This window comes from Mobula birostris, chromosome 1, assembly GCF_030028105.1.
Source record: "Mobula birostris isolate sMobBir1 chromosome 1, sMobBir1.hap1, whole genome shotgun sequence".
Lineage (NCBI taxonomy): Eukaryota > Metazoa > Chordata > Chondrichthyes > Myliobatiformes > Myliobatidae > Mobula > Mobula birostris.
In genome coordinates, this window is record NC_092370.1 from 131,017,241 (window position 1) to 131,029,538 (window position 12,298).

The window sequence follows — 12,298 nt, forward strand, 5'->3', positions numbered from 1 at the left end:
GGGTGCTGGAGACCTTAATGACGTCAGGCATCGCCTTTTGAAGATGTCCTCAACAGTGGGGAAGCTAGTGCCCGTAAGGAGTCTACTGAACTTACAACCTTCTGCGAAATGTATGTCAGAGATAATAAACCCAATTCTGATTCTTTCTTTGAGTCTCTTACTTAGAATATAGAATCAGTCATTTAAGGTGGAGGTAAGGACAATCTCCCTTTTTATGGTTATAACTCTTTGGAATTCTCCATCCTGGAGAGCTGATTATATTGAAGTAAACATACAGTGGATGAACTTGGCCAGTGAGGTATCAGGGTCCCCGAGAATAGGCAGGAAAGTGAGCTCAAGATCAAGTTCAGATCAGCCAGGAGCTTATTGACTCTCTCATCCTATAGATCTGCTGTTACTGTTTCAGTAATCATTGATATTAAGTGAAGCTCCTTTATCTTATAGGTGGACATAATAAGAGAGACTCGGCATTTAGATTCAAAATATTGCAAAAAACTTCGGGCCCTGCAGAGGAGACATTTCCCCCACAAGGTAATTAAATCATAAGCAAAACCCTGAAGGTGCTAGAATTCAGAAGTAAATATGGAAAGTTCCAGATATATTCACCAATGGAAGTTAATGACTTGAAACTTTTCGTTCTTCACAGATACTTACTGACCTAGAAGCATAGAAACATAGACAACCTACAGCACAAAACAGGCCCTTCGGCCGACAATACTTTAGAAATTATCTAGGGTTATCCATAGCCCTCTATTTTTCTAAGCTCCATGTACCTATCCAGGAGTCTCTTAAAAGACCCATTTGTATCTGCCTCCACTACAGTCATCAGTAGCCCATTCCACGCACTCACCACTCTGTGTAAAAAACTTACCCCTGACATCCCCTCTGTACCTACTTCCAAGCACCTTAAAACTGTGCCCTCTCATGTTAGCCATTTCAGCCCTGGGAAAAAGCATCTGACTATCAACATGATCAATGCCTCTCATTATCTTATACACCTCTGTCAGGTCACCTCACATCCTCCGTTGCTCCAAGGAGAAAAGGCCAAGTTCACTCAACCTATTCTTGTAAAGCATGCTGTCCAATCCAGGCAATATCCTTGTAAATCTCCTCTGCACTCTTTCTATAGTTTCCACATCCTTCCTGTAGTCAGGTGATCAGAATTGAGCACAGTACTCCAAGTGGGGTCTGACCATGGTTCTATACAGCTGTAACATTACCTCTCCGCTCTTGAACTCAATTCCATGATTGATGAAGGCCAATACACCGTACGCCTTCTTAACCACAGAGTCAACCTGTGCAGCAGCTTTGAGTGCCCTATGGACTCAGACCCCAAAATCCCTCTGATCCTCCACACTGCCAAGAGTCTTACCATTAATATTGTATTCTGAGCATTTACATCATTTCTGTGAAAGCAATTTGCTTCTTATTTCTGAACAGAAGCAAAAAGCAATAGAAGTAATTATCTTTCAATTCCAAATAGTTTCTGGTGAATAACGTGTGGGTTGTCTTTCTCATCGTCTAAAGCTGGGATATTATTGGGAATGAATGCTTTGAGTTGTTTCTAACGCAAAACACTATTTTACTTTTTTAATGCATAGCTTTTTAAACTAGATAGTGCCAGAAGCTAAATCAAATCAAGTTTATTTATCATTCAAAGCATACATAGATACAGCTGAATGAAACAGTGCACCTTGGCCCCCAAGGGAACAACACATTCAAAATAGCAAGCAAACTTCAAAATAGCGAGTAACATAATTCAAAATAATGAGCAATGAATCATGTTCACTTGAAAAAAAAATCAAATATATAGCAAGACCCTGAGCAACAATGTCTGGGATTTGATGGTACAGTCTCCCAGCTGTGTGTAATCCAGCCTGTCATTCCACCACTTGAACATGGGAGGGCAGCACCTACAGGAGAGGTCAGGATCCAGCCGAGCACGGACACTACGCTGTAGCGCTTCCATGTCTCTCACCTGGTCTGCAGCAGCAAGCAAGCCCACCCAAGGCTTGAGGTCTAGTCCTCGCTATAACCGAGAACAGCTCCCATCTCGTCTGTCCCTTCCACCAGACAAGGGTAACAGGCCTGCGGCAACTTGCATTATCACTGTCCAACAGAGTCTTGCGATTGCAAGTGAAATGTCTGAGACAATCTCCCACAGTTATACTGCACCAACTTCGATGCTTCTGAGATAGCAGGCAGCAACGTGGTCTGCAGCCAGATCAGCTCCTCAGTAACCAAAGCCAGCTTCTCTGACACACCGGGCTCCTCCAGTATCCCTAATGTCTCCCTTGACTTCTTTCTTTAATATATAAAAATATTTAATAGAAAGAGAAAATGCTGTAAGAATTTTCTCTTTGGGTACATTAGGTTTCTTCCTGATTGTTCATGAATAAGTGTCGTAAGATCATAAGACCTAGAAGCAGAATTAGGCCATTCAACCCATCAAATCTAGCATGAGGGGGCACAGTTTTAAGTTGCTTGGAAGCTGCACAGAGGAGAAATCAGGGGTAAGTTGTTTTATTCAGACAGTGATGAGTATGTGGAAGGGGCTGCTGGCAGTGGTGGTGGAGGCAGATACGATACGGTCTTTTAAGAGACCCCTGGATGGATAAATGGAGCTTAGAAAAATAGAGGGCTATGGGTAAGCCTAGGTAGTTCTAAGGTAAGGACATGTTCGGCACAGCTGAAGGGCCTGTATTGTGCTGTAGGTTTTCTATGTTTCTAAATCTGCTTCAACATTCTATCAACTCCATTCTCTTGCCTTCTCCCTATAACCTTTGACGCCCTGACTAATCAAGAACTTACCAACCTCCACTTTAAATATACCCAATGACTTAGTCTCCACATCCATCTATGGAAATTAATTCCACAGATTCGCCACCCTATTCTGAGGCTGTGCCCTCTGGCTCCAAATTTCCCCTCTATAAGATATACCCACTCTATCTAGGCCTTTTGGTATTTGATAGGTTTCAATGAGATTCCCCCTCATTTTTCTAAACTCCACCAAGCACAGGCCCAGAGCCATCAAACACTCCTCATACATTAACCCTTTCATGCCCAGGATCATTTTCCTGAACTTCCACTAGACCTTTGCCAATGTCAGCACATTTTCTCAGATAATTGGACCCAAGATTGCTCAGAGTACCGCAAGTGTGGTCTGGCCAATGCCTTATAAAGCCACAACATTATATTATTATTAATTATCATTAATATTTTCTGTGAAAAAATAGCATACTGTGCTTGTAAGAATGCCCAGATTCAGGCATTTTGTAGGCAGTAATAAACCCAGGGGTACCAAGGACTGACTTTGTTAACGAATGGGGTTATTGCATGAAAGTGGTGCTAAGGTTGGAATTCAGCCATGAATAGTGGAGAGGGTACAAGAGCCAAAATGGCTTTCTCCAGTTTTGTACTTCTGACGTTCATCCGGAATCCATAGCAGCTCAAGATACGTGTTTCAGATAACCAGAATCAGATTTACTATCACTAAGATACCCTCAGTGGCCACTTTATAAGGTATCTCGAGTACTTAAAGTGGCTACTCAGTGTATGTCCGTGGTCTTCTGTTGCTATAGCCCATCCACTTTAAGGTTCAACATGTTGTGTACTCAGAGATGCTGTTCTGCACACCACTGTTGTAATGTGTGGTTAGCTGAGTTACTGTCACTTTCTGTCAGCTTGAATCAGTCTGGCCATTCTCCTCTGAGCTCTCTGATTAACAAGGTGTTTACACCCTCAGAACTGTCACCCACTGGATATTTTTTTGTTTCTCACACCATGCTCTGTAAACTCCCAACCTTTCTTATCCCATTGATCCCTACCGTTAACTGAGGGGTCCGTGGACCCCATGTTGGGAACCCCTGCTATCAAGACTGTGCACATGAAAACCCCAGGAGATCAGCTGTTCTGAGATACTCAAATCAGCTCACCTGGAATAAACAATCATTCCACAATCAATGTCACTTAAATCGCGAAGAAGAGAAAATCTGCGGGTGCTGGAAATCCAAGCAACACACACACAAAATGCTGGAGGAACTCAGCAGGCCAGGCAGCATCTATGCAAAAGAGTACAGTCGATGTTTTGGGCCGAGACCCTTCATCAGGACTGGAGATAAAAAGATGAGGAGTCAGAGCTAGAAGGATACTTCCATATTATGTGTGCTATGTGTACCTTGTGCTGTGTATGACTATTGGTACTGTGTTTTGCATCTTGGCCCCAGAGTAACACTGTTTTGTTTGGCTGTATTCATGGGTACTCATGTATAGTTGAATTAAACTTGAATTTGAACTTGAACTTCATGGGCCTGATTGTTGTAGGATAATATTTAATAAACAAATAATACTGAGTCCTTTAAAGTCAGTCTTCAGGTTGTAGAATCAGTTCAGTGTTGAGATAAGTGAAGTTACCCACACTGGTTCAGGAGCCTGATTATTGAAGGGTAATAACTGTTCCTGAACTTGAACCTGAACTAGACCAGAGCGCTAATCTGTGCCAACACAAGCTCAGTATTTAGGGTGCACTGGTGTTCCTAAGGCTGAAGTTTTAATCTGGTACAAGTGTTGTGACTGACTAAAATTAAGGTAACCAGAAGCTGTGACTGGGAGTATTAAGGTCTTTTGTAGATCTGCTTGTAGGTGTGCTCAATGGTGAGGAGACCTTTTCCTGTGACGGACTGGGCTGTATCTACCACTTTTTGTCGGCTTTTCCAAAATTGTTTTGAATTCTTTTATATTTTTTTTCTGTTTAGATGAATTAAGATCTAAAGTTACTAACGGTTAATAGTTCTTGTACGTCTCTGAATGTCAGAGGTTCAATAAATTTGATCATTAATACACTTGACAATTAAGGCAACTGAAGATTCAGATTTTAGCTTCAGATTTATTTATCACATGTAAATCGAAGACAATAGTGAAATGCGTCATTTGTATGAACAACCAGCACAACCCAAGTATGTGCTACGGGCAGCTACACATTCTGGAGCCAACATAGCATGAACACAATGTTTGGCAGAACAACACAGAACACAACAGACAACAAAACACACCCACACAGGACAGGTCTCTTGTCTCCAGATACGGAGATAAAGGCTTTATTGACTGTTGGGGTTTATTTTGGTCTCACGCATGTAAAAGGGTTTGCTGCCTTGTTAAACCTCTGCAAGATTACATCATTGTTTGCATAGGGGTTAAGGTAGAAGCTATCGTGCACTTCAACGTGTGTGAATGGTGATCTGCTCTCCGCAAGCTTCAGGCCAAGACTTCTGCTTTATTTGGGTTGAGAGGAGGTAGAAACTGGAATTAGAAAGCATTACATAATGGTATTTATAAAAGCAAGCTTTGGTTGTTGAAATTACACCAGATGTATTGGTCTGTACCTGGCACTATTTGGGCTCCTGGCAGCAAGTGACACACCATCCTTGTCTCACCTTGGACAAGGGTTTTGCAAGTGGAACTTCCAAATGAGAGTTAGCAACAGAGTTGTGCAACTTCATGGCATAGCTCTTCCATTACAGTGGCTTCAATAACAGTCGGACTCAAGAGTGGCCTATTGTGTTTTGCCTGATTCCATGTTGTCCCACACAATGTCAGACGTATTAATCAGTCTGCAGGATGCCAGAGCTACAGCAGGGACTAATGCTGCCTGCTCATGTTTGTAGACAATTAGGTTCACCATGAACTTATGGTTGCAATATGTTGAATTAACTATTTATGGATGAGCCAGACTGACGACAGTACAGATGTCCTAATTATCCGAGCTGCAAGAATTACATCTCAAGAGACCCAACTTGTCCCAGACCTAAATCTGTCTTTTGCTTAAAGAGACAAACAAGAAAATTCCTAATCCAAAATGTGGAGGAGTCAACCAAGATGAAGTCAGGGTGAGCTTTCCCTTGAATGACACTCGGTAGTCATCCTCTACCTTATAAAGTGGTCACTGACTATATGCTTGTGGTCTTCTGCTGCTGTGGCCCATACACATGGTCAAGAGGTTCAGTCGTTCAGACCAAACAACAACTGAACCTCTTGACCATGTCTGCATGCTTTTATGCATTGAGTTGTTGCCATGTGATTGACTGATTAGATATTGCATTAACGGGCATACAGGTGTACCTAATAAAGTGGCCGCTGAGTGTATCTTTCTAGCCAATGAGAACCATGCCACATGATTCTACTATTGAGTGATTCTTTATTCACCCCAAAATTGCCTACGTCTGAACCACCACATGTCCAACAAAGGTTTATACAGAAACTGAAACACCATTGCTTCTACATATTAAACATCATCCCAGGGAAAACCTTTTGGACACAGTTACAACAACATGAAAACAAAATTGTTCAATTCCACGTGATCAGTGAATGTATTTTGAATGTGGCTTACCCCAGCGCATTGTCGTGCTGATGAAAATGTCAAATATTCCCCTTCTGAGCTTGGTGATTCCAGCAAATTATTCCCACGTTTTCTTTCAGCCACAACTTCTGTCCAGAGGTTTACATAATCCAAGTTATGACATAAAAGATTCAGGTTGACAATTTGTTGCAGATATGCCAGGAACTTTACAAGAGCTTTGTTGTTTTCGGTCACTGGCTGTATCCGCCAGTTTAACCTTGTTATTCCTTGTCCTAGGACTTCCCTTCTCCAGTCCGTTCAGCAAGTCACATGGACTCTCCAGAGGATCTTAAAAGTTCAAGCATTTGGCAGATGGTTCCTGAGGAATTCCGTGATTACACATTTGAAGGACTGGTTCGGAATCGCTTGCTACTTGAGAACTTCCAGGAGTACCTGAGAGAGAACTTAGCAGGGTAAGTGCACATGACTCTTTCCATGATGAAGGGACAACCACAAAGGAAAGCTGCACAATGTAATATTTTCTATGTGGGTTTCAGAATTTTGTGCTAACCGTCCTTTTATATAGGGAAAACATAACTTTAGCTAATTTGGAACAACATTGTACAAGATCAAGACATCTTCCTGCTCATCCTGATGTAAATCCCATCTGCCCAGTGAATTACATGCAAACCATTTGAGAAGTTTTATAGAACATCGACCATAGAATACAGCACTGTATAAGCCCTGTAGACCATAATGTTTTGCCAACCTTTTAATCTACTCTCAGATCACCACTTTGGAAAAGCCATGGCATTGGAATTGTCTGCCAGCCAGAATTATGCCATCAATAAGCATGCCAAGTAAAACTGATCAGTTGTACGTCAAAGAGCAGGGCAGTCAGTGCTTGTTGGTGCAAGAACTGAGAGGATGACACATCAGAGCACCAGTCAGCTGGGATGGGAAGGAATCAGAACCCTCAAGGTTAAGTGAAGGCCTCAAGTCATCGACAAGTTGTGTCCAGGACAGAGTTGGTGGAGGTGATTGAGGACATCTAAAGAGGCAATGGCTCATGGAGGCAACATCCATCAGCACGGACAACTACTATCCATACCATGCCCTCTTCTCGATGCTGCCATCAGGCAGGTAGTACAGGATCCTGAAGACCCATACCTCAGTTTTCAACAACAGCTTCTTTGCCACTGACTCCAGGTTCTTGAATTGACTAACCCTAACGCTACCTCAGACTATATTTCTTTTCTCTCTCAACTTGCACTGGTGCCATTCTCTGTATTTATCATGCAAGCTATGTATAATTTATGTTAATATTAACTTCTGTTTGTTATGCTTGTAATGGACTAAACTGTTGCTGCAAGAAGCTAATGCTCATGGAACTTGTACCTGCTGTATGTATCTGTATGGCAATGGTAAACTTGAGGTCTGATGAGGGAGGAGGCTGCAGGATCTTGGACCAGTGAGGGTACATGAGGCAGCTGTGACATTGAACTGTGGCTAGAGTTTGACCCAAACATCAGCTCCTGCTGCTGGCTGTTCATTCACTATCCCCTGACACCTAACTGTCCCTCATCCCTGTCCCTTAACCAGAACCCTAAATCCCCACATTGTCCCCAAAACCATCGCTACACATTTCCCTGCATGTTTCAATGTGTATGCGATAAGTACACATGAATCTTGACACTATGATTATAACTAAAATGCTAATCTGTTGTAAATACATTAGTAGCACTTTTTAATTTATTTTGATGTATTTACTGTATAATATCTATTATTAATTCTGATATAAATAGTTTGTATTAACAGTGCCGCTGACCAAAGTTAGAACGTTTAAAAAGGGTGACATTGTAGCATAGAGGTTAGCGCAATCACTTTACAACACCAGTGGTCACTGATCGGGCTCCAATTCCTGCCACTGTCTGTAAGGAGTTTGCATGTTCTACCTGTGACCATGTGGATTTCCTCCAGGTGCTCCAGTTTCCTCCCACATTTCAAAGATGCACAGGTTATGCGAGGGGCAATCTCTGTTGGTGACATTTGTGGGCTGCCCCCAGCACCATCCTCGTTGATTTGATTTGATGCAAACTCTATGTTTCGATGTACATGTGACAAATACAGCAAATCTTTAATCTTTCCTTTCCCACAGCATGGATCTCAATTGCTGGTTGGACATTGAGAAATATAGAAAGATACCCAAAGATGAGAAGGAAAATAAAGCTAACAAGTCCAAAGAGATTATCAAAAAATATCTGAATTATAAGTATTTCTTTGGACCGAGCAGCCCAGCAACAAAATCACAACAGGAGGAGGTAATGTTCTGAATACTTAGTGCAAAGTTAAATCTTCGTTTTGTGGTTTAACATAGCTGAAAATGGCAGCCTTTCCTCTTTGCCAAAGTTAGGATTTAAATTTAAGATTTTCTAACTTCCTCGACAGGTTCAAGGTAAATTTATTATTAGTAAATAGAGAGAGGGTGAGAGAGAGTGAGTCTCTCTCTCTATATTTTATATATATATATATATATATATATATATATATCCCTCTCCCTTTCTCCCTCCCCCCTTCTGAAAAATCAAAGGTGGTGAAGCAGTCAAAAATTAACCTTTGAATGGTAGACACAAAGAAATTATTTCCTTTAAGATAATCTGGGCTAAAAGTCAAATGACCTTTTTGGGACCTACATTAACAGTTTTCTGATAGAAAAGCTGTCAAAGGATGTGTCCTGAAAAAAAAATTGGAGGTAAAATCAGCAATGAATGACAGAATTGGCTTGAATCATTAAATACAGGACCATAAGATATACAGTACTGTGCCAAAGTCTTAGGCACCATAGATTTGTTAATATATGGAAGGCCTCCATAGAGCCCTGATCTTAACATCATCAAGGCTGGCTGGGATTACCTGGAGAGATATAAGCAAGCGAGACAGCCAGAGTCTGCAGAACCATGGCAAGTTCTCCAAGATGCTTGCAACAACCTACCAGCCAATTTTGTTATAAAACAGCAAGATATGTACCTAACAGAACTGATGCAGTTTTAAAGGCACAGACTGGTCACAACAGATATTGATTTGATTTAGTTTTTTTTCTGTTCACTGCTCTTCACAGTATTTTTTTATTTTAAAGTTTTTCATTTCATTATTTTTGAAAGCATCTTTGCTTTACAGAATTTTGTTTTTACATGTGCTGAAGACTTCTACAAATTTTATGACATATGCGGTGATAATAAACCTGAATCAAGAACCGAGCAGTTTCTACTTTAAGTATGCCCAGTATCTTGGCCTTCACAGATGTCAGTGGCAATGAATTCCACAGTTTCAGCACCCTCTGGCTAAAGAATCGTGTTTACTTAAAATCATGTGCTTACTTAGTAGCAGTTTGAAGGATGCTCTTGTACATTTTCCTGCTTTAGAACAAAATCTTACCAAATGCATACACTATAATATATAATGATGAGTTTATTAAAATCATTAATGGAAGCATTAAGAGGTAACTCATCTTTACTAAACAATTTTGAATAATTTATTGTATTTGAAGTATTAGGAATGCAATAGGAGGGATAAATATACAGTTGACTCTTTCAATTTTAACATAAGAAAATCAGACACCAAACTGCCATAAATTCTGCACCTTCCTTTCCATTCTGGATGATGGGTTTCAGCTCAAAATGTCAACTGTTTATTCCTCTCCATAGATGCTGCCTGACCTGCTGAGTTGCTCCAGAATTCTGAGTGTGTTGCTCTGGATTTCCAGCATTTCTAGTGCTTATAAATTTGGTTTTGTTCCCTAGGTGGTGATGCTGGCTGGAGGTCAATACAAGTTGCTGCATGATCAGTTGTCTTTACTGGTTGGCACTGAACTACAAAATTATGCAAAAGCACGCTTGGAAAGAAAGTGGCTGCCCAAATTCTTGGCTTCACCGGAGTTCCTTGAGAAGAGCCACAAACAAGTACGGTAATCCTGGGCTTGACCTTCTTCTTAAAGCAGGCTGTATCAAATGTAAAGCATTTGTAAACCTTTGCCAAACATGCAAGCTAAACCTTTGTCATATTTGGCATGCATCACTTGCAATGATAGAGCATTATTGGAAGAACATCGTTGGAAGAAAAATTAATTATATAGGTGATCAGTTAACCAAAAAAGTCACATGAACTGTGTGTGAATTTCTAAAGTAAATTATTTAACTATCATGTGTACATCAAAACATACAGTGAAAGGCACTGTTTGCATCAACAACGAACAAAGTCCAGGGATATGCTGGGGGCAGCCCTTAAGTTTCACTATGCTTCTGGCGTCAATTTAGCATGCTAACAACTTCCTAACCCATACCTCTTTGGAATGTGGGTGGAAACTGGAGCACGTGGAGGAAACCTACATGTTGATGGAGAGAATATACAAACTCCTTACGGGCAGCAGTGAAATTGACTCCAGGCCAGATTCCGATTCATTCATTTATCACATGTACATTGAAACATACAGTGAAATGCATCATCTGTGTTAACAACCAACACAACCTTCAAAGTCAAAGTAATATCCTTAGTAAAGTCCTAAGGATATGCTGGGGGCAGCCCAGAAACGTTACCACATATTCCATCGCCAACATAGCATCTTCTAAGCAGGCGATGTGTCCAGTTTCAACAGGATCCTACCACTAAAGGCACCTTTACCTCCCCACCCCCCTCTCTACGCTTTCTGCAGAGATCACTCCATCCATGATTTCCTTGTCCATTCGATTCATCCCTCCTGGCTCTCAGGTCAGAAGAGCTGTTCTTTCCCGCACCATCAGGAAGGCAAAACAGGAAATTTACAACATGAGACACGAGGCGCATGTCGCAGGGCATTCAGACAATGACAGGGTACAAATTCACTTGCGTGTCAACAATCATGACGCTTCTCTTCCTGATATGCTGAATATCTTTTAGCTCCGTTTGATGCACAGAACTCTCTCCCCCACTCCCCCGAGGAGCAGGCACCCTGTCTCACAACAGCTGATGTAAGAAAGACTCTAACCAGTGTCAAGTGTCAACTCACGTAAAGCCGGGGGGCCTAATAGCATACCTGGTCGGGTGCTGAGGGACTGTGTAACCCAGTCAACTGAGGTTCCAACAGACATCTTCAACATCTCTCTGAAACAGTCCACTATCATCCCAGATAGAAGAGAGTGACAGTAACCCTCGTTAACGACTACCGTCCAGTGACACTGACCTCAACAATAATGAAGTGCTTTGAGCAGCTGGTTATGGATCACATTAAATCCCATCTTCCTGCTAGATTGTACTGTTTCCAGTTTTCTTATTGCTCAAATCAGTGCACTGATGATGCCATAACCTCTACACTCCACTCCATCTTGTCCCACCTGGAAAATGGCATCTTACATGCAAGATATTGTTTAACAACTTTACCTCAGTGTTTAGTATGATCATCCCTCAGAAGCTGTTGGGTAAACTGTCCTTGTTTCAACACTCCTTTCTGTAACTGGATCTTGGACTTCTTGACAGAAAGGCCACAGTCAGTCCATGTTGGCAGAAACATCTGTAACTCCATCACAATGAGCAGCTGTGTGCTCAGCCCACTGCTGTTCACAATGCTGACGCATGACTATACTGCTAGATCCAGCTCAAACTGAATCATCAAGTTCGCTAATGACGCAACAGTGGTTGGCCTCATCAACAATGATGAGGAGACCACCTACAGAGAAGAGGTAGGGCCGCTGGTAGAATGGTGCGAGCACACCAACTTGAGTCTCAATGTGGACAAGACTAAAGAGTTGATTGTAGGCTTCAGGGAGGTGCAGGCTGGTCACTTCTCACTGCACAGAAACAGCTCCGCTGTGGAGAGAGTTAGAAACTACGAGTTTCTGGCAGTGCACATAATCTTAACTGATCCCTCAACACCACCTCTTTAGTGAAGAGAGCACGGCAGCATTTCCTCTTCCAGTGGAGATTGAGGCAAAT

The 12,298-nt window shown here is 41.7% G+C and overlaps 1 protein-coding gene across 1 annotated transcript in view; it reads left to right on the plus strand.

Moving 5' to 3' along the window:
- The window catches only part of LOC140191644 (regulator of G-protein signaling 22-like), a 151,057-nt gene that overhangs the window by 101,507 nt on the left and 37,252 nt on the right, over positions 1-12,298 (plus strand). Inside the window, exons 16-19 of the mRNA XM_072249277.1 lie at positions 445-531; positions 6,632-6,807; positions 8,493-8,655; positions 10,135-10,293. Coding sequence (XP_072105378.1) covers positions 445-531; positions 6,632-6,807; positions 8,493-8,655; positions 10,135-10,293 — 585 coding nt within the window. The remainder of the gene's footprint in view (positions 1-444; positions 532-6,631; positions 6,808-8,492; positions 8,656-10,134; positions 10,294-12,298) is intronic.